Raw genomic sequence first — 22,129 nt, 5'->3', positions numbered from 1 at the left:
GCAGCATAAAATCGTGACCTCCCTGTGGTCCAAGGTGGGCACGACCTCTTTCATGCTAATGGTCGTGATTATGTGTTAATCATTGATTATTTTTCTAACTACCCAGAAGTTGTGAAGCTCTCGGACCTCACATCCAAGACCGTCATCAAGGTCTGTAAGGAAACGTTCTCCAGGCATGGTATTCCACTCACTGTCATGAGTGACAACGGTCCTTGCTTCAGCAGCCAAGATTTGCCCAGGTACATCAATTTCATCACGCCACTTCCAGCCCGCATTACCCGTAGTCCAACGGGAATGTTGAAAAAGGGGTGCACATAGTGAAGCAGCTCATCTGCAAGGTTGCGGATTCTGCTTATGACGTCAACCTTGCGCTGCCTGCGTACAGGGCAACCCCTCTGTCTACCGGCATGTCACCGGCTCAACTTCTGATGAACAGGGACCTGCGGATGACTCGTCCAGCCATACACTTGCCTGACCTGGATCACCTCCTGGTTCCAGAAACTCGGGGACCGGCAAAAGCAGAGCTATGATGCTCATGCCACTGATTTGCCTGTGCTACTCCCGGTGGATGCTGTTCGGATCAAGCTACCTGATGGAGGCTGGTCAGCTCCAGCTGTTGTTGTTCGACAGGATGCTCCCTGATCGTATGTTGTCCGTATGGCTGATGGCTCTGTTGTGCGGCGCAACAGACGGGCACTGCGCACAGTTGGCCGCCCGCAACCACACTCTTCATTGTTTCCACCCGTTATTGTGCCACCTCCTGATACCTCGATCCACCAGTCAGGCTTCAATCCCGCCTATCAAGGCGCCGTCGTCCCCACCACCACCACCTCTCCGGCGGTCGACCAGGATCAGACGCAAGCCCCAGAGACTGGACTTATGAACACATGTTTTGTTTCCTATGTTCTGTTTTCGCACCTTAGACATCTGTTTTTACAGGTACATATGTTCCCACCTGCTACTGCATGTAAAGAAGTTAGTTTTTCGTCCTACACATGTAAATACTTTCACATAGGCCACAGAAAACATTTCAAAAGGGGAGATGTCATGATATGCATACATGCACGGTAGCATGGTGGTTAGCACAATTGTTTCATGGCTCCAGGGTCCCAGGTTCGATTCCCGGCATGGTTCACTGTCTGTGCGGAGTCTGCACGTTCTCCCGGTGTGTGCATGGGTTTCCTCCGGGTGCTACGGTTTCCTCCCACAATCCAAAGATGTGCAGGTTAGGTGGATTGGTCATGCTAAATTGCCATCGGTGTCCAAAATTGCCCTTTGTGTTGGGGTCGAGTTATTGGGTTATGGGGATAGGGTGGAGGTGTGGGCTTGGATAGGGTGCTCTTTCAAAGAGCCGGTGCAGACTCGATGGGTCGAATGGCCTCCTTCTGCACTGTAAATTCTATGACTCTACACATAATGAGATACAAACAGGCAGCTAATGAATACAGAGAACAGGACAGCCAATCAGAAGGCAGAACAGTTGGGGGTGGTTTCCCACTTTGAAAGGCACCAGGCACTCACACTCTGCCCCTTTCCACTGGTGACATCTACAATGTGAGTCAGGGTGTACATATCAGATAACTGCTACAGCATGTGACTAAGAGCTAGTCTGGTTCAGTCAGACAGATTAATCACACTAGGTTAGCAGAGAGTCGAACTCGCATTGGATTGAGCTAATTGTGTGACAGGTTCAGTAAATCATATTGAACTAACTTTTTACGGTCTGGAGTATCTCTCCGGTAAAGCTGCATCCAGTTGCAGCCCGTGTTATCTTACCGTGCTTAACACGACACATGGGTACATGTTCTCGTGTGGCGTGAAACTGGAGAGATACTGGGAGCCGATGTTTGGGACGCCATCTAAGATTGTGGGGGTGGAGGTCAAGCCTGACCCAATGGTGGTTATTTTTGGGGTATCGGAAGTGTCGAACTGCTGGTGGGGAAGGAGGTGGATGTTATGGTCTTTGCCTCTCTAATTGCCTGGTGAAGGAACTTCCTAAGTTAGAGGTCGGCGCCAGGGTCCCAGGTTTTATTCCCGGCTTGGGTCACTGTCAGTGGAGGGGCTGCATTTTCTCCCTGTGTCCGCGTGCTCTGGTTTCCTCCCACATGTCCTGAAAGACATTTGTAGGGGCTGGTTTAGCTCACTGGGCTAAATCGCTGGCTTTTAAAGCAGACCAAGCAGGCCAGCAGCACGGTTCAATTCCCATACCAGCCTCCCCGGACAGGTGCCGGAATGTGGTGACTAGGGGCTTTTCACAGTAACTTCATTGAAGCCTACTCGTGACAATAAGCGATTTTCATTTCATTCATTTTTTCATATGGCGCAGGAGGGCTTGCATGATTTTCCCCAATTGGAAAAAATTTAATTTGAGTTGAGGGGGTTAGCAGGTGGCTTCGGGACACAGTGGGGAATGTTCATGACAATGTTTGAGGAACTGTTTGTGGAGTGGGAGAGGAGGTAAAAATGGAAAACAAACTGCAGACTGTGAGTTTGTGGAGTGTGTTTTTATACATGCTGCTGTTTTTACACGTTTGGAATAAAATACATTTAAAAAAAATCTAAAGACAGCTAGTAAGAGTTTGTATAGATATTTAAAAGAACAGGTTAACAAGATGAGCTTGGCCCGATAGAAAATGAACCTGGGGAGTTATTAATGGAAATTATGGGGATGAATTGAACAAGTAGTTTTCATTGGTCTTCACTATAGAGGATTCAAGTAACATTCCATAAATGGCTGTAAATCAGAATTGGAAGGGCGGGAGAAACTCCAGAAAATTAGAATCACCAAGGAAGTGGTACTTAGCCAACTTCACTAGCCCAGTTAGCCCAGTTAGCTTAGTTGGCTGGATAGCAGGTTTGTGATGCAGGGCAAGGCCAACAGCGCGGGTTCAATTCCCGCACTGGCTGAGGTTATTTATGAAGGCTCTGCCTTCTCAACTCAGGTTAAATCACTACCAGGCAGTTGTTCCCCCAACCCCGCTCAGATGGGAATGCTGCCTATTGTCATCTGAGACGATGGCGATTTTACTATTACCAGCTATTAGGAATGATGTCATAGCAGGGCACTTGGATAAATTCAAGGTTATCAGGAAGAGTCAACATGGTTTTGAGAAAGGGAAATCGTGTTTAACCAATTTTTAAAAAATAAATAAATTTAGAGTACCCAATTATGGGGCAATTTAGAGTGGCCAATCCTGCACATCTTTGGGTTGTGGGGGTGAAACCCACTCAGACACGGGAAGAATGTGCAAACTCCACACGGACAGTGACCCAGGGCCGGGATTCGAACCCAGGTCCTCAGTGCCGTAGGCAGCAATGCTAACCACTGTGCCACCGTGCTGCCCATGTTTAACCAATTTATAGGAGTTCTTTGAAGAAGTAACACGTGCTGTGGATGAAGGCGATCTGGTGGATGTTCTGTACTTAGACTTTCAGAAAGCATTTGATAAGTTGCGTCATCAAAGGTTATGGCAGAAACTGAAAGCTTGTGGTGTAGGGGGGTATCATATTGGTGTGGATGGAAGATTGGCTAGTTAACAGGAAACAGCAAAAGACATAAATGGGTATTTTACTAGTTGGCAGGATGTGACGAGTGGTGTGCACAGGGGTCTCAAATCTTTACCATTTATACAAATTATTTGAATAAAGAGACCAGTAGTGTAGTTGCTAAATTTGCTGGTGACACAAAAAACAAGAAGGAAAATAAGTTATGAAGGAGGATAGAAGGAGACAGATAGACTGGGTTAGTGGGCAAAGATCTGGCAAATGGAGTATAATGTGTGAAAATGTAAAGTTGTCCATTTCGGCAGGATGAATTAAAAATAAACATATTCTAAATGGCGAGCGATTGCAGAGCTCTGAGATGGAGAGAGATTGGAGTGTCCTGGTACATGAATTGAAAAAGGTTACTATGCAGGTACAAAAAGTAATAAGCAAAGCTTACAGAATGTTGCAATTTATTGCAAGGGGAATTAAATGCAAGATTGGTGAGGTTATTCTTCAGTTATACAGGGCATTGGCAAGACCTCATCTTGAGTGCTGAATACAGTACTGGTCTCCTTATTCAAGGAAGGATGTAAATATATTGGAAGGGGGTTCAGAGAAGCTTTAGGAGATTGATACATGGAATGGATGGGTTGTCTTATGAGGAAAGGTTAGACGCGCTAGCTTCTATCCGCTGGAGGTAGGAAAAGTAAGAGGCGACTTGGTTGAAACATATAGGATCCTGAGGAGACTTGACAGGGTGGATGTGGAGAGGGTGTTTCCTCTTGTGGGAGAATCTAGAATTAGGGCCACTGCTTAAAAATAAGGGGCTCCCATTTAAGACAGAGGTGAGGAGGGCAGCATGGTGGCGCAGTGGTTAGCACCGCTGCCTCACGGCGCTGAGGACCCGGGTTCGATCCTGGTCCCACGTCACTGTCCATGTGGAGTTGCCACATTTTCCCCGTGTTCGCATGGGTCTCGCCCCCACAACCCAAAGATGTGCAGGGTAGGTGGGTTGGCTACGCTAAATTGCCCCTTAATTGGAAAAAAAGAATTGGGTACTTTAAATTTAATTAAAAAAAGATAAGAAATTAATGTTTGAGGGGTATGAGGCTTTGGTATTGTTAAGGTCCAGGGTTTAGAGAACCCCAAAGTGTATCATGGAGTTCGCCTGACCCTTAACTTTGAATCTAGTGTGGTTATGGGTAGCACATGGGCCTGCCTTTCAGGTGTTGTTCAACAGAGTGTTTTAAATTAAACTTTTAAATTAAAAAAATGTTTATTCATGAAACCAGTTAACACTTTATAAACCCACAGTAAATATCGTAACAACTACCAACACCAATAAATCCCCAAAGAATACAGTACTCGACAGATAACCCTTGATAAATTCCCAAACAACATCCAGAAGACAAAAGACCCTTTTAACACCGAGATCAGGTTTAAATTCTCTAATGAGAGCAGTTATCCCTTTGAAATCATCCAAATGGACACTCTTTAGCTTGTAGAGATAGCCAGGCACACCTGCTGGCTTTCACTGCAACTCTTCTCTCTGAAAACGAAACTTAAAAACTCCCTCTGCAGCCTGCTCAAAAATGAAAGTGAAGCAGACAGACAGCTCCACCCACGCTTTGACATCACTGATAAACACCCATTTCTTCAAGACCCATTTCTTAAAGGTCCTCTCACATGATAGTATTCTCTTCTCCAAGAAAGCCAGAGCCTTTGAATATCTTTCAGTCAGAAGTAGATAGATGCAAAGGAGTGAAAAGTTATGTGGGTAGGCAGGAATGTGAAATTGAGGTTAAATGAGGTCAGTCACGATCTTATTGAATGGTAGTGCAGATTTGAGGCCTACTCCTGCTCCTAATTCATATATTCGTAAATTCAGATTGGGCAGAACATCCTCCAATTGTTGGAGTCATATGTAGACATAGCAAAAAGGCTGTGGTTGTTGGCCAATCATCTCAGCCCCTGGACATCTCTGCGGTCAGTCCTCATGGTAGTGAACTTTGTCCAACTTCAATGGCATCTCCCAACATATTGAACTACTCAGTTGAAGCCGCCCGTGCCCATATGCAGCAAGATCTATATAGCACCCAGTTTCAGCTGACAAGCAGCAAGTAACGTTCACGTTACATAAATGTCAGATAGTGACTGGCTCTCTAGTTGGAGACAATCATTTCCCTTGACATTTAATTGCATTAACAGCTGCACAATCACCATTGGCTAGGATCTCAACTGGACCAGATACATAAATGCTGTGGACATGAGAACAGGTCAGAGTCTCTATGTATTCTGTGGTGAGCGAATCACTTCCTGCACCCTCACTGGCTGCCTACCACCTACAGGGCACAGATCAGGCCATGGATACTCTACTCTTACTTGAATAGGTGCTCCTACAACAATTAGGGAGTTCGACAACAATTACTCCACTATTAACATATCATGGCTACAATATGCTATGTGCTATTTACAAGATCCAATGAAACAACTTGGCCAGGCTTCATCTCAAACTTACGACTTTCAGCAGCTTGGAAGGATGAGGGGGGAGAGGTGTGTATGGGGGCAGCATCGCCTTCAAGACCCCTTCCAAGCCACACAGAATGCTGACTTATATAAAAATAATCTTTATTGTCATAAGTAGGCTTACATTTGTTTTTTTTAAAAAAAATTTAAAGTACCCAATTCATTTTTTCCAATTAAGGGGCAATTTAGCGTGGCCATTCCACCTACCCTGCACATAGATTATCATAGATTTTACAGTGCAGAAGGAGGCAATTTGGCCCATCGAGTCTGCACTGGCTCTTGGAAAGAGCACCCTACCCAAGGTCAACACCTCCACCCTATCCCCATAACCCAGTAACCCCACCCAACACTAAGGGCAATTTTGGATACTAAGGGCAATTTCTCATGGCCAATCCACCTAACCTACACATCTTTGGACTATGGGAGGAAACCGGAGCACCCGGAGGAAACCCACGCACACATGGGGAGGATGTGCAGACTCCGCACAGACAGTGACCCAAGCCGGAATTGAACCCTGGAGCTGTGAAGCAATTGTGCTATCCACAGTGCTACCGTGCTGCCCATCTGTTGGGAGAATCTGCAAACTCCAAGCGGACAGTGACCCAGAGCCGTTAGACTGCAGTGCTAACCACTGCACCACCGTGCTGCCCAATAAGTAGGCTTACATTACCACTGCAAGGAAGTTACTGTGAAAAGCCCCTAGTTGCCATATTCTGGTGCCTGTTCGGGTGCACAGAGGGAGAATTCAGAGTGTCCAAATTACCGAACAGCACATCTTTCGGGACTTGAGTGAGGAAACCGGAGCATCTGGAGGAAACCCACGCAGTCATGGAGAATGTGCCAAATCAGCACAGTGACCCAAGCCGGGAATCAAACTGGGGACCTTGGCGCTGTGAAGCAACAGTACCGTGCTACTGTGCCGTCCTAGATATAATCATTCCTCATGGACTTGTGCATGGAAGGGGGAGCAAATCAGACTGGGCTCCTGATCAGCATCCAGAAGTCACGTACTTAGTTGAAATGAAGTGTTGATAGAATTGGGCTTGGTTGTGTGTTGATCCCATGACTGAAGACTGACTGCAGTCATTGCAGCCTCACTTTTGGGGAGAAACTTGGGGAATTCTGATCCCAGTTGCTGCTTTCTTTTTTTAAATACATTTAATGTATCCAATTCATTTTTTCCAATTAAGGGGCAATTTAGCCTGGCCAATCCACCTATCCTGCACATCTTTTGGGTTGTGGGGGCGAAACCCATGCAAACACGGGGAAAATTTGCAAACTCCACAAGGACCCAGAGCCGGGACCTCGGCGCCATGAGGCAACCATGCTAACCACTTGCGCCACCGTGCTGCCCCCAGTTGCTGCTTTCTGAGACCAGGAATGCAGGGAGGAGATTAGAGAGCAAGAAAACAATCATGAAGAAACTGGACTGATACTTTAAGCCAAGTAAAATTAATTAAAAACAGGGTGGCACGGTGGTGCAACGGTTAGCACTGCTGCCTCACAGAGCCGAGGACCCGAGTTTGAACCTGGCCCTCTCACTGTCTGTGTGGCATTTGTACATTCTCCCTGTATCTGCATGGGTCTCTCTCACCTCTACAACACAAAGATGTGCAGGGTAGGTGGATTGGCCATACTAAAATTGCCCCTTAATTGGAAACAAAATTGCCAGAAACTTGTTAATTTTTTTTGGTTAACTTATTCTCCTTTGTACATTCACAGCCATTTTAGTTATCCTGTAGTCAGCATTGGATTGCTGGCCTAACTAACTTAATGATCACAAGCAATTCAACATTGCTTCAATTTGAAAAACAAAATCTGTGGAGATAACATGCAAACCATTGAATCCCCAAAATGCAGAAGGGAGCCATTCACCCCATTGAGTCTGCACTGACCCTCCGAATGATCACCCCCACCTAGGCTCACTCACCTGCCCTATTCCTGTAACCCCACCTATGCTTCACATCACTGGATACTAAGGGCAATTTAGGGCAGCCAATCCACCTAACCTGCACATCTTTGGGCTGTGGGAGGAAACCAGAGCAGCCAGAGGAAACCCAACCAAACTCGCAGAATGTGCAAACTCCACCCACAGTCATCCAAGGCTGGGACCGAACCGGGTCCCTGGCACTGTGAGGCAGCAGTACTAACCACTGCGCCACCTTGCCATCCAAAACCAATGTTTTGGTTGTGATCATTGAAATTGAAGGAATGACGGCTTTTAAATAGGAAATGGGAAAGGAATTGGGAAAGAAAAACAAAAACAGACACTTGATGGAATATGAGAAGAATGACCTGAAATATGCTGAAGTGGAAAACAGGGGATGACTAAATGGCTGAGCAGATATTAACCTGAGGCAGGAGGGCTTTTCTCTCTGGCACCGTTTAGCACTCCAGCTTCAACATTGATTTTAAGGACAAGACCGAAAGAGGAAAGCGAGGGAGGACCGGGGAGGGTGGGGTGGGGTGGGTGGGTGGTGGGGGGCAAGCAGGGTAAGGTAGCAAAAACCAGCAATAAAGAATGGGGCGCAGCAATGAAGAAGGGAGGGAGGCGGTAGCCGCGGAGGGGGGCGGAAGGAGGATTGTATGCTGAGCTAGATGGTGACAGACTGTAAATAGACAAACCTGAGAAGAAACCTTTGTGACTACAATAAATGTAAACGAACAGCAATGTATATAATTTTGAAAATGCCAATAAAAAAGATTTTTAAAACACCATTGGTTTTAATTTCTTCAGGCCGTAACTAGAGTTTGCACTTTATTTTAAATGACATGAGCAGGTGCGGCGGGATGTGTGTGCTCAAGGAGATCGGTGGGTGTAGGAGATGTGCAAACTGTGTCTGGATAATATTAGCCATTTAATCATGTTCTGATTCTCACTCGCATTACAGCCTGCCCGCACTACTACATTCATGTATGCATTTGTTTCTTCCCCTTGCCCATGTTAGGCTACTATTTAGAACCTGTTAATGTATTGTGTAGAAATGAAGATTCACATACAAAATATATCAATTGCTGCTCTCTCCACCAGTGCTGTCGGGCCTCCTGAGTGTTTGCTACAGCTTGTATTTTTCCGATTTCCTGCAGTTTCTTTGTTCTCCAGAATTTTCAGTTTTAACTCTGCGAACTAATTTAGTTTCCTTAAACAGTCATCGAACTGCATCTTATGATAAGAGTACCAGCAGCAGAGCAGCTGGACAGGTTGGGATTTCTTTGCTTTGAGCTGTAATTTTTAATATATCCAGACTGCATTAAAATTTCTGGTCAAATTCTACACTTATATTTTAGAAATGAAAGCACTTCCATGAAGCCACAGCAAAAATTCCAAACAAACTAATCAAAAAAAAAAGAGCTAGAATGGACAATGCTACCCCACATCTGCGTCGTTAAAATTAATTCTCAAAAATGCACATCGTTTAGGAAGAAAATAAAATGAAACATGCTAACTTTCTCGGTTAGACAGGAGCAGGGCCACCGACATTCAGCCCGGCTGCCTAAAGGATGCTTGGGGAAAGAACATTAATATGGTTTCATGCGGCCAGGAGGGGGCCGTGCTCTGCTAGGTGGTGTAACTGCAATGTCCCGATAGTCCCCAATTTGACATTTTTGTGATTGTAATGTCATGGAGCCATATGGTCCTTCCTGAAACAGTGGTACCGATTATGCATGGGATGTCTATTCGATTTCTACAGATTGAGAAGAGATGATTGGACAGAGGGAAGATGCTGCTTGAGCCCAGATGAAACGGGCAGGCTTCAAGTTTCATAAAACAAATTACTTCAAATTTTAATAAGTGCAGGAAAAGTAAGGCAACAAACTTGAAATGGGAAATGACTGTAGAACCATAAATATTAGGCAGGAGTAATATATATAAACAGCTCTAAATATTTCACAACTTTGTATTAACCATCAGTGCAAAGCTAAATGGTGCAAGACCACCGACTTGCTCAGTCTGGTATTAGCTAGAATTGGCAGGGCTATAGTGTTCGTGCCAGTGCTGATTGGCTTAGTAATTCTGCCAAACCAATTCCCAGCACATGCTGTTCGAAAGGAAATATTTTGAAAGATCCAGAGAGCCAAAGTAAACAAAAAAGTTAATGAGAATTGTAAGTGGTTGATGCCAGTAGCTTTTATGACCAGTATGTTTTCAGTAAAATTATAACTTGCACTATTAAATATAGTAAATACACTAATGAACAGGGCTAGTAAAAAACTTGTAGATGATAATTAAGCAGGAATCTGCATTTGTACAATTCCTTTCAACATCTCTGGCTGCCCCAAAGCATTCTGCAACCAACTAAATGCATTTGAAGTGTGGACATTGTTGTAATATAGGGGAAATACAAGTCATTTTGCACACATCGCTGCCCTAAAACAGGATGAGATAAATGATTTTAGTGATGCTTGTTGAAAGTTAAGCATCAGTCACGATATCCGGAAGACTCTCTTGCACATCTTTGAAATGTGCTAAATGATTATTTATATCAACCTGAGCAGGTAGGCATGTCCTCAGTGTAACCAGTAATTGGAATGCCGGTACCTCCAACAGAGCAACCCTTCCTCAGTACAGCTTTGAAGTGTCAGCCTGCATTATGTGGCCAGGTCTTGGAATGAGGTTTGAACTCTGTCTGTGAGACAAGCGTGCTACTATTGAGGTAACATTGCAAACTGAATTAAATAAAGTTGTAAAACACATTTAACTTTTAAGTAGGCATACTGTTGATTCTTTAAAAGCAAAACTTTGTTATGTAGGCTATAGTACGGTACAGATTCTAAAGAACAAAATAAAATCTGTATTCCATTCCATTTATTGAAAAAGATGAGAATCAGATGGTCACAAACAGCTTTGAATCTCAACAGTAATTGAGATGGAATGATTTAAACATCATTATCTGTAGCACGTGGAGCTATGTATAGAAAGCCGATGAGAGGACCAATACTTCAAATTAGAAAACTAGGTATTCCACGTGGAATACTTTAATTATGATCCAAATGCTGTTGGTGAAAGTTGTCAAAGTAGAATTATCTTTACTGCTCCAGCTATGGTTTTACTGGGCAAGTACAACCACTGTCATTCTATACACAGCTTGAATGGATTATATGATCTGATATGTATGAAATGATCTCTGTCTAAATGGCATTGTGGTTCGGCAATTGGCACAGCACCCCTCTGCCAGGAAGGTAGAAATCAGTATCCAGTGACCACTACTGAAAACTGCATGTGGGGTGTGTGAATGTGAAGACCGAATCAGGCAATGTTTTAATAACCTAATAACCCTCAGTGGCAGGAACAGGTTCCAGGGGATGCTGACACATATCTGGAAACTCATACCCCATTATGACTCAGTATTGTCAGGAAATAGAGAAACTTGAACTGAGAATATTCCCTTCCAATATTATTCAGTAACTAATGGAGTCTGTTCAATTTCAGTTGGTCATACTTCAAACTCTTTGATTATGCATGTGGAATCATACTTTATATGACCGTCTCTGAAATATTGACTTTAGTAAAGTATATTAAATTTGGAAAGTACTTAACCACTTCAGATGTATGCGTGAATGAAAATAACTTTAATCATTTATATCTTTTGCAGGTGAACACATTGATTACTGTGGCTATGCTGTGCTTCCAATGGCTTTAGAACAAGATATCTTGGCAGCTGTCACACCAACAAAAACAAAGCTCATCCAGCTGGCAAACACTAACCCTGTATACCTGTAAGCAATTTAATTTGAATTGGGAGTTAAAGGAAACTGTAGCAGCTTGCATTCCACTTTCCTAATGGACCATTCTGTTTACTGAAAAGTCTTGACGGTGCTAAATTCTAATTTCTGTGAAGAATGTTTGAAGTTAACTTTTCAAGATTTTTCTTGTTTTACTTCTTTTAAAGTATAGTTGGCCAGTGGGTGCACCCAGAGATGTAAGATCCTGGTTTGAATCTGTGTATTTCTTCACCAAGCCCATTATTGATCAAAGCCATGCTATTGGAAGAAGTGCCAAAAGGAGACCAGGGATTTACCCATGGAGGGAAGAAGAAACATTAGAGCCAGACTACTTTGGATTGCTGTTTGGATTTCCAAGCAGCCAGTTAATAGAGAACCTAGAAATCAGCCACCTGGCACCTTTTAACTCAGAAATAATAATCTTTATTATTGTCAGAAGTAGGCTTACATTAACACTGCAATGAAGTTGTTGTGAAAATCCCAGTACACATAGTGGGAAAAGTAACAAAATGTGATAAAAGCAAATTACTTCAGATGCTGGAATCTGAAACAAAAAAGAGAAAATACTGAACAATCTCAGCAGGTCTGTGGAGAGTAAAAGGAGCTAACGTTTTGAGTCTGGATGACTTTGTCAAAGCTGGAGAGAATTGGAAATGGGGTCAGATTTATACTTTAGTGGGGGTGGAGCGATGGGGCTGGATAAGGGGCCAGTGATAGGTGGAGGTAGACAAAGGTGTTGAGGACAGAAGATAAAAGGAATGTAAATGGAACTGATTAAGGTTAAGAAGGGTGCTGATAGTGACATATAAAGAGAATAAAATGTGTGAATGGCAGAACAAAGATGAACAACCTGCAAAGGACAACTAGGAACAGTTGGCCCAAGTGGCTGGGGGGGGGGGGGTAAAAATGGGGTAAAGGTGGCGGAGAGAGTTCACAGTCTGGAAGGCTGTACCTCATCTGAAGATGAGGTGCTCCAGTTTGCGCTGGGCTTCACTGGAACATTGCAGCAGGCCAAGGACGGACATGTGGACGTGAGAACCAGACAGTGAGTTAAAATGGCAAGCGACAGGGAGGTCTGGGTCCTGCTTGCAGACGGACCGGAGGTCTTCTGCAAAGTGGTCACCCAGTCTGCCTTCAGTCTCTCCGATATAGAGTACACCGCACTGGGAGCAGCGAATGCAATAAACAAGATTGAAGGAGGTGCACGTGAAGCATGCCTCACTTGAAAAGAGTTTTTAGGGCCCGAGATGGTGAGGAGGGAGGAGGTAACGGGGTCGGCGTTACACCTTCTGCGAATGCATGGCAAGGCGCTGTGGGAAGAGGGTGAGGTGTACCTTCACAATTTAGCATTATTTCTGGATAGTTTTTGAAGTATCAATTCAAGCATCATAATATGAGCGTGTAATATCGAAAAACCATTTTGTTCAGACACTTTATGTTGTTTCAGACAGGGCCCCAACGCTTCTCTGGCATCTCATGACCATTCTGCATGACAAAAGTGTAGACTTTGCAGCACTTTCTGTCTGAATATAATCTCAATTTCAGTCTACATTTTCATAAATGCACAATAAGTAACGATGTTTAACTGAGCTCTTGCGTTTAGAATAAATGTGCTTTTTAAACTGTTGTTAAATCCAATTTTCTGTGCTTAGTCTCCGTTCCCATCTGCTACTATTGTTGTTTCCAGTGACCGCTGCTACTTAATTTCAAAAGAAAATCATTTACGGGATGTGGACGTCGCTAGCTAGGCCAGCATTTATTGCCCATCCGTACTTGCCCTTGAGAAAGCTGGTAGTAAGCTGCAGCCCCTGAGGTATGAGTACACGCACTGTTAGGGAGGGAATTCCAGGATTTTGATCCAGCGACAGTGAAGGTATGCCGATATATTTTCAAGTCAGGATGGTGAGTGACCAGGTATCTGCTGTCTTGTCCTTCTAGATGGTAGCGGTCGTTGGTTTGGAGGTGCTTCCTAAGGAACCGTGATGAGTTCCTACAGTGCATCTTGTATATGGTACACTGCTGCTACTGTGCGCCGGAAGTGGAGGGAATGAATGTTTGTGGAAGGGGTAGAAATCAAGGAGACTGCTTTGTCCTCGGTGGTATCAAGCTTCTGGAGTGTTGTAGCTGTACTTATCCATTAAAAAAGTTATCACATCTGGTGCAGCACCTGGCCAGGTGCCCACAGATGCCAATTTTCCTACTGATTTGCAGTTTGTTAAATTCCATCCATGCTTGTATTTTATAAATTGTATTCTCACCTGTGAACTGGTTTAAAATTTGCTGCCACACCACAATTGACGAGTTTAGATCAGTGAATTTACCGTACCACCATTTGTTTCAGATTTATAGGCTTAGAGTGCATGTGTGAAATGCGTGGAGATTAATGAACATTATATAAATTGGAGTTTGAATGGGGACACCGTTTTGGATTCGAACACCAGGTATTGGTTCATGAGGCAATGGAGAAAAACAGTGCAAGAAAATAAAATTGGCAGACGAGAATCCCACTTTGGGCATTGAATTTGATGGTTTCCATGGCTGTAACAAGTGACAAAGTAAGTAGCACGCCCCGGCTTTTGAAGGGAAACCTACCATCTGTGGGGTCTACTTGTATGTGGCTTGGTCCAATAACAAAGCTCAATTCGGAAATATTTAAAAGCACATTGTGCTGAGTTTTAATGCGTTTGTTATATTCAGGTTAAAAATAGATAAAAATTGGTCGTACTCAGGCTAAGCATCTAACATTTCAGTCTTTGACCAAAAGGAAGCAACTTTCTCTTTTGAGACAGTTAAGTCACTTCTGGTGGAAACCTGGGATTTTGGGATTAAAAAAAAGGATGAGTTGTACTTGTGTGGTGCCTTTCATGACTTCAGGATGCCCTGAAGCTATTTACAGACAATGAAGTACTTTTTGAAATGTAGCCACTGGAGTAATGTAGTAAACACAGCAGCCAATCCAATTTTGTGCACAGCAATCTCCAATAAACAGCAAATCATAATGACACACCTGTTTTTAATGATGTTGATTGAAGGGCAAATATTGACCAGGATATGGGGGATAATTCCCCTGCTCTTAATAAGTGGTGTTTTGGCATCTGTTATGTCCACCAGAGAGGGCAGGCAGAGGGGGCCTCAGTTTATATCCTATCTAAAGACCTCTTGACTGTTCAGCACTCATTCATTATGGAACTGGACTGTCGGTCTCAATGTTTTTCTGCAAGTCTCTGGAGATGGGACTTGAACAAACAACTCTCTGACTCTGAGACAAGAACACTACTAACTGAGACATGGCTGGCACCTAGATCAGTCACAATGGGCATTGACAGTGGTGGTGGGGAATGATTTTATGCACTTTATGCATATTTAGAAGTTTGGTTTATGCCTGCTTTCAAAGTGAAGTAAAATTAGAACACTGAACCCAAGAGGTCAAGAGTAAGCACTAGTCTCTATTTTAATCCTGCCCACTCAACGAGAATGGTGTGGGTAGAAATGGTAGCCAGTCTTTGTCAGTTTTTAAAAAAATATATATTTTTATTGAGTTTTTGGTACACAAGACAAATATAAATATGAACAACAGTGGGAGTTAAAAAAGAGAAAATAAGAAGTAAAACTAAAACTATTTACACATGGATAAGCTTCAACTATTTCCATAGATGCATCCCACAAGTCCTGAAAGACGTGCTGTTAGGCAAATTGGACATTCTGAATTCTCCCTCCGTGCACCCGAACACGCGACGGAGTGTGACGACTAGGGGTTTTCAGTGACTTCACTGTAGTGTTAATGTAAACCTACTTGTGACAATAGTAAAGATTATAGATTATAAAAAATAAAAGGTAATACTTGTTTTCCATGCTGGCACCACCCTGGTAGTCTCTCTACCTCTCCAGATCTTATAGGCTGCACTCCCACCCAGCTTAAAATCAGGATTTGTGATGCTTATTAAGAAAGGAATTTGCACATTTAAGGCAGCTAATAGTATGCTTGATGTTGACATTGTGAGAAAATAATGGACTCCTCAACCTGGCCAATCTATAACCTGTTGAAAATGTGCACGATAGGTGGATTGTCCATGATCAATGCGCAGGGTTGCAGGGAATGGACCTAAAAGATTTAAAATGAGGTCTTTCCAAAGCTTTTTCTAGCCATTGGTTTTCCTAGTTGGTGTCTTGTTAATGATGCAATAACAATTTGTGCATTAATAAATAATGGGTTCATTTTTTCTATATTACTTGCTCCACGGTAGCACAGTGGTTAACATTGTTGCTTCACAGCGCCAGGGACCCAGGTTCGATTCCCGGCTTGGGTCACTGTCTGCGCGTTCTCCGTGTCTGTATGGGTTTCCTCCGGGTGCTCCCGTTTCCTCCCACAGTCCAAAGATGTGCGGGTTAGGTGGATTGGTCACGCTAAATTGCCCCATAGTGTCCAAATGTTAGGTGGGGTTGCTGGGTTACGGGGATTGGATGGGGGTGTGGGCGTAGGTAGGATGCTCTTTCAGGGGCCGGTGTAGACTCAATGGGCCGAATTGCCTCCTTCTGCACTGTAATTTCTACGAATTACATTTCTATTAATTAAAGGTTTGTATGGGGAGGCACGGTGGCGCAGTGGTTAGCATTGCTGCCTTACTGCATTGATAACCCAGGTTTGATCCCGGCCCTGGGTCACTGTCTGGAGTTGGCACATTCTCCCCATGTCTTCGTGGGTCTCACCCCCACAAACCAAAGATGTGCAGGGTAGGTGGATTGGCCATGCTAAAATGCCCCTTAATTGGAAAAATATAAAAAGGTTTGTACAACACTTGTCCCAGCAATATTTGATAAAATTGTCAATTTTTTTTTTTACAAAGGTGAACAGGAATAAATATTTGAAGGATTTGCGTCTCTTTATGTATATTTGTTTATAACAGGTAATATGGCATTGCTAATGGGTGTAAGACCCCGGAATGGTGTTTCTGATATTTATCTTGATCTTGCTGTATCAAAATGCTGCAACAGTTTGCTCAGTGCTGCAGAAATTATTCAGGACATTTGTAAAAACATCACTTTATGGGTACAAATAAAAAATATTATACTCCTTCTTCATGCAGAATGACTTATTATAATACTGCTAACCTATTTTAAAGCATGCTTCAAATGGAGATAGCGGTTGGTTTTCTCCTTCCTAAAGTTCTAGTTATTTAGAAGTAAATGATAGTAGCAATTAAAAAGGTGAATTTACATTATTTACTTTACGATTCAGTTACTTTATTATTCCCCTTCCTTCCCATGTTAAGTCTTTTTCTGTTACATTTTATTGTAAAAGTAATTTAAATATTGTAAAATATTTACATTAATTGAGGTATAATTTTCGTAGAAACCAGTGTTGGCACGTCATTGGCCAATACAACGTTCTCTCTACTATTGAGTCCACAGTGACCAACATGTGAGCCATTGGACATTTTGCATAGAATCTCTACAGTGCAGAAGGAGACCATTCAGCCCATCAAGGCGGCACTCTAACTTGGCCCATTCCCTGCAACCCTGCGCATTGATCATGGAAAATCCACCTATCGTGCACATTTTCGACTGTGGGAGGAAACCGGAGCACCTGGAGGAAACCCATGCAGACACGGGGAGAACATGTAAACTCCAACAGACAGTCACCCAAGGCTAGAATTGAACCTGGGTGCCCGATGCTGTGAAGCAGCAGTGCTAACCACTGTGCCACCGTGCTGTGAGATGGGCCTGATTCCAGTTGCACTGTCTATACAGCTAGCATGAAACCTTTTTTAATATCCTTCTCTGACCCCAGCAGAAACGTCAGACACTTTCTATAAGGTAATAAAATCCCTACTCGAGGCAACACAATTTTCTCAATTGTTTTACGGAATAATTTAAATTGTATGAAACACTGAAAATATAAATGTAATTACTCTTTTTCCCACTGTTCGTCCCTCAGTCATTTATAAACATGGTGCCTGGTTGTAACTGAGGGTGTGGAAATTTCTCAAGAGCAAAGTGAAAACTACAGTGCTCATGCTGCATCTCTACCATGCATGTAAATCTTGTCCACAGCAGCTCTTAGCTGTCTAGCTTAGGAGATATTTTTGAATGAAGCCTTAGAATGGCGTGGAAGCCTCTTTTAGATATTTCTAATATTAAACAGCCACTACCATGGGCATGGTTAGTGATATTTTTCCAGAATTATGTACTTTTCTTCATTTTCTACATAATAAAGAAATAAAATGCCAACAAGATGTAGCCAAGAAATTTGTTGTGCAATGTGATTGGTCAGCTTGTACTACCACCATCTTTCTTGAATCCTACACTATTGCTAAGTCATCAAACTGCTGATTGGCATCTAATATTGGATGAGCAGAAATTTCCTCCTTTGAAATTTTGGGAAGATTGAGGCTGGGTAGGATTCTCTGTTGCCCGATGCCGAAATTGTAATCGGTGATCGGGCGGAGAATCGATTCTGACGCTGGAATCGAGGCCGGTGCTAGTTTGACGCCGATTTGTGATTCTCCACCCTCTCCAAACCGGCGTCATCGTGACGCACGCCGTGTGCAGTCGCAATGCCGTTGGTGTCTCATCAGTCGGCCCACCTGCGACCCTTTGCCCCCGATGGCCTGAGTTCCTGACGGTGCTGGATACATGTAGTCTTAGCCGGCGTGCCGGCTGCGGACTGTGTCCAGCGGTGCCACACTCTGCCGGGATCAGTGCCACTGGCCAAGGGGGCGTCAGTGAGCACTGGGGGGGACTGGTGGGGCGTGGCCTGCTCCAAACGCTGTTCCCCAGCTACCGATTCCATCAATCTCCTTGGCAATTTAAAGCCAGGTTTGGCGCAAATGTGGTGCCACATTTGATCCTGAGATGAGCTTCCGATCTTGTATTTATGCCATCATTAAGACCACCTATTTCTACCTGTGTAACATCGCTCAACTTTGCTCCATCTCGGTCATCTGTTGCTGAAACCCTCATCAGTGCCTTTATTACCTCTAGCTTGACTCTTCCTATGCAATCCTGGTTGATTTCTCTCTTTCTGCTCTCCGTAAAGTAAAGGTCATCCAATGTTGTGCTGCCTGTAGGGTTTTTTGTTCATGGGATCTGAGCATCGCTGGCTAGGTTAACACTTATTGCTCATCTCTATTTGCCCTTGAGAAGGTGGTGGTGAGACACCACCTTGACCCGCTGCAATGTATCTGAGGTAAGAACACCCACAGTGCTGTAAGGAAGAAAGTTTCAAGATTTTGATTCCGTGACAGTGAAGGAACAGCGATATAGTTCCAAGTCAGGATGGTGTCTGATGGTTTCCTCAGTTAGTTAGAGGGCTAGAGTGCTACTTGCAGGTTGCAACTACTGGGTGTAGTTCATGGAGGCCTGACTGCTTACCTTGCCTCACACTTGATGCAGAGTGGTGTCCCTCAAGCTATATAAACAATTATCTCTATGGCTAATTACCCTATCCGTGTCTTAACTTGAAGCAAGTTTCACTCCCCCATCCTTTCTCTTGCTCACCTACGTTTTTTCTTGATCAAGCACTGTTTTGGTTTGAAAATGTTCATCCTTGTTTTAAAATCCTTCCATGGCCACGCTCCTCCTTATCTCTTTAATCTCCTGCAGCACCCAACCCTCCCGAGATCTCTCTGTTCCTCTAATTCTTGCCAGTTATGCATCCCCAATTTTATTCTTCCACTATTGGTGGATGTGCCTATGTCCCAAACTCTGGAATATCATCCTTATACACCTCTGCCTGTCTGCCGTGCTTCCCTCCTTAATGACACACATTTAAACCTACTTTTGGTTTCTTTGGCCTAATGTGGCTTGATATCATGAATTGTTGCTTAACGCTCCTTTGAAATGCCTTGGGACCGTTTATTACACCAAAGATGCTATGTAAATATAAGTTGTTGCTTGTTAGGCAATGGTAGTTTTGGGAAAAGATTTAAGGAATTTCTGCTGATTTTTAAAATGTTTTTCCTTTATTATTTATATCAAATGAGGCCTTCATGTATCAGTTTGACTCAGCTGATAGCTAACATCTAACTCCAGTGATGGTTGTTTGAAGCCACTTACAATCTGGGTTGAACTTGCGTGCAATCCTCAGGAGGTTTTTGTATAGGCTGAGGTGTGTTGTCTTTTAGAAAAGGTGTTTAAACCAAGAAGCTGGATACCCATCCTGCTATTATATTATATAATCTCCACCTTATTCAGCATCGTGGGGGGGCAGTTGCAGGGGAGAATTCTGCTGGGCATGCAACTGTTACGTTTCCTACCATTGCAGAAGTCACCTAATTCATTGTGCGTAAAACCTTTTGAAATGTAGCTGAGATTGAACATGGTATTTAAAGATGCTCTTATTTGGCACTTTTTGCTACACTTTAATTTTTTTTCACATTTAATCATCTGGATATTTGAATTACCTGAGTGACTTTTTGTACCTAACATGACAAAAATGTGATCTTTTGGAGGTATGATTTCTTTAAAGGCATTGTCTATATACTTGTGCACTTGATAGAAGACTTGAATATGTGCAATAACTGAACATAAAACAGAAAAATACAGCACAGAACAGGCCCTTCGGCCCACGATGTTGAGCCGAACTTTTGTCCGAGATTAAGAACAAATTAATCTACACCCCATCATTCTACCGTAATCCATGGACCTGTCCAATAGCCGCTTGAAGGTCCCTAATGTTTCTGACTCAACTACTTCCACAGGCTGTGCATTCCATGCCCCCACTACTCTCTGGGTAAAGAACCTATCTCTGACACCCCCCCTATATCTTCCACCATTCATCTCAAATTTATGTCCCCTTGTAATGGCAATAGGTAGCTCATTGGGTCTTGGAGAATCCTCACACAAAGTTCTGATCTTACAACCTCATACAACAACATGGGTATCTTAGTGTGATAATTGGAGGTCTTCTAATTCTAGGGTGTGGTTATGGACATTTTAGATTATATAGGAGGATTGGCCTGCTTGTGCACCTTGAGCCCACATTGTTAATTGGAAGGGTTTTAATACAGGAGCCTTTGGGTAACGGGGAATAAGAAATTGGTGATATAGAGATAACTTAGTAAGGAATCTAGTTTTCTAATCACTAGAAAATTAATCTATCTCTTGAAAAATTAAAATGCAATGTTTTCTGTTTTCCTGCATTCTTTTCAAACTCCATTCGGATATCAAAAGCTAAATTTCCAGCTATAAAATGTTTATATCAAATTGATCACTTAAAACCCGTAATGCTGCCTGTCACGGCTACCGGGAATCCATTTCAAAACATGTCATAGCTTTTAAATTAAGCCGAGAGCTCACTAAATACCTTTGTGGATTTTCTTTTGGAACTTGTATTATGGAAAATTCATTGACAACCTTTGTTGCAAAGCAGTAGGTGGCAGCAGATAGCTATGCTTTACAACATAGTCACTCTAACACTGGTCTTCATTCATTTCTATAGGGACTATAATGTTGACATAAACAAGATCCACATTGACACAGCTAAACCTCAATGGCACAACTACTTTCTTTGTGGATTTAAAGGAATTCAGGTAAGTTAAAACAATTATTTCTCTGTACAGGTTATTCTGTACAGGTTAGTATAAAGCAAGTGCACTGGTAGAGGTGTCGTCTATCGCATGGGATGTGAAAAGAAGGCCACATCTGTCCCCTCAGCCGGACGAACGTAAGCAATCCTTTGGCACTATTTTGAAGCAAAGCACGAATGTCGTCCTTGTGTTTGGCCAACATTTATCCCTCAACTAACATCAACAAAAGACTATTTGGCCATTGTAATAATTCTGGATGAATGGAAGTCTGGAGAGGGTGGAAGTTGATGGCTGGTAGAAGAGCATTGGAATAGTCATTTTTAGGGGTGACAAAAGGTTTGAGGGTTTCAGCAATGGTAGGGGTATGAGGTATGAGTCATTGGTGGGAGGAAGACTCAGCAAAAAGGAAGTTGTGGACCCTTTATCCACATGTACGCCAATGATGCCCAGCTTTACCTCTCCGTCATCTCTCTTGATCCTGCTACTGTCTCTGAATTGCCAAACTGCTTGTCTGACATCCAGTATTGGATGAACAGAAATTTCTTCTAAGGAAGGCTACGGACCAAGTGCTGGAAAATGGGATGAGAATAGAGAGATGCGATGGCCAGCACAGACATGATGGGCCAAAGGGCCTAGTTCTGTGATGTAAAACTCTATGGCTATGATTCTGTTGGCAAGAGAGAAGACACTGTTCTAAGCACAAACTTTGTTCCTTTGGCACTCACTCCATTTCTGTCCCTGGCAAACTGTCTTGAGTCTGAACCAGTCTGTTTGCAACCTACTGGTTGTATTTACAGATGGGCTTCCCAGCACATATCTGCAACATTACTCCGATCACTTTTTTTCACCTCCATATCTAATCCTTG

At 43.2% G+C, this 22,129-nt stretch overlaps 1 protein-coding gene across 3 annotated transcripts in view; it reads left to right on the top strand.

Annotated features, from left to right (window-relative positions):
* Nucleotides 1–22,129, top strand: part of galk2 (galactokinase 2) — a 208,299-nt gene that overhangs the window by 16,231 nt on the left and 169,939 nt on the right. For all 3 annotated transcript variants that reach the window (XM_038813254.1, XM_038813256.1, XM_038813255.1), the window contains 2 exons: nucleotides 11,607–11,730; nucleotides 21,176–21,266. In XM_038813254.1, the coding sequence (XP_038669182.1) occupies nucleotides 11,607–11,730; nucleotides 21,176–21,266 (215 nt within the window). The remainder of the gene's footprint in view (nucleotides 1–11,606; nucleotides 11,731–21,175; nucleotides 21,267–22,129) is intronic.

Source organism: Scyliorhinus canicula, chromosome 12, assembly GCF_902713615.1.
Source record: "Scyliorhinus canicula chromosome 12, sScyCan1.1, whole genome shotgun sequence".
Taxonomy (NCBI): domain Eukaryota; kingdom Metazoa; phylum Chordata; class Chondrichthyes; order Carcharhiniformes; family Scyliorhinidae; genus Scyliorhinus; species Scyliorhinus canicula.
The sequence above is the reverse complement of the archived record's forward strand: the minus strand, read 5'-3'. Positions and strand labels throughout refer to the sequence as shown.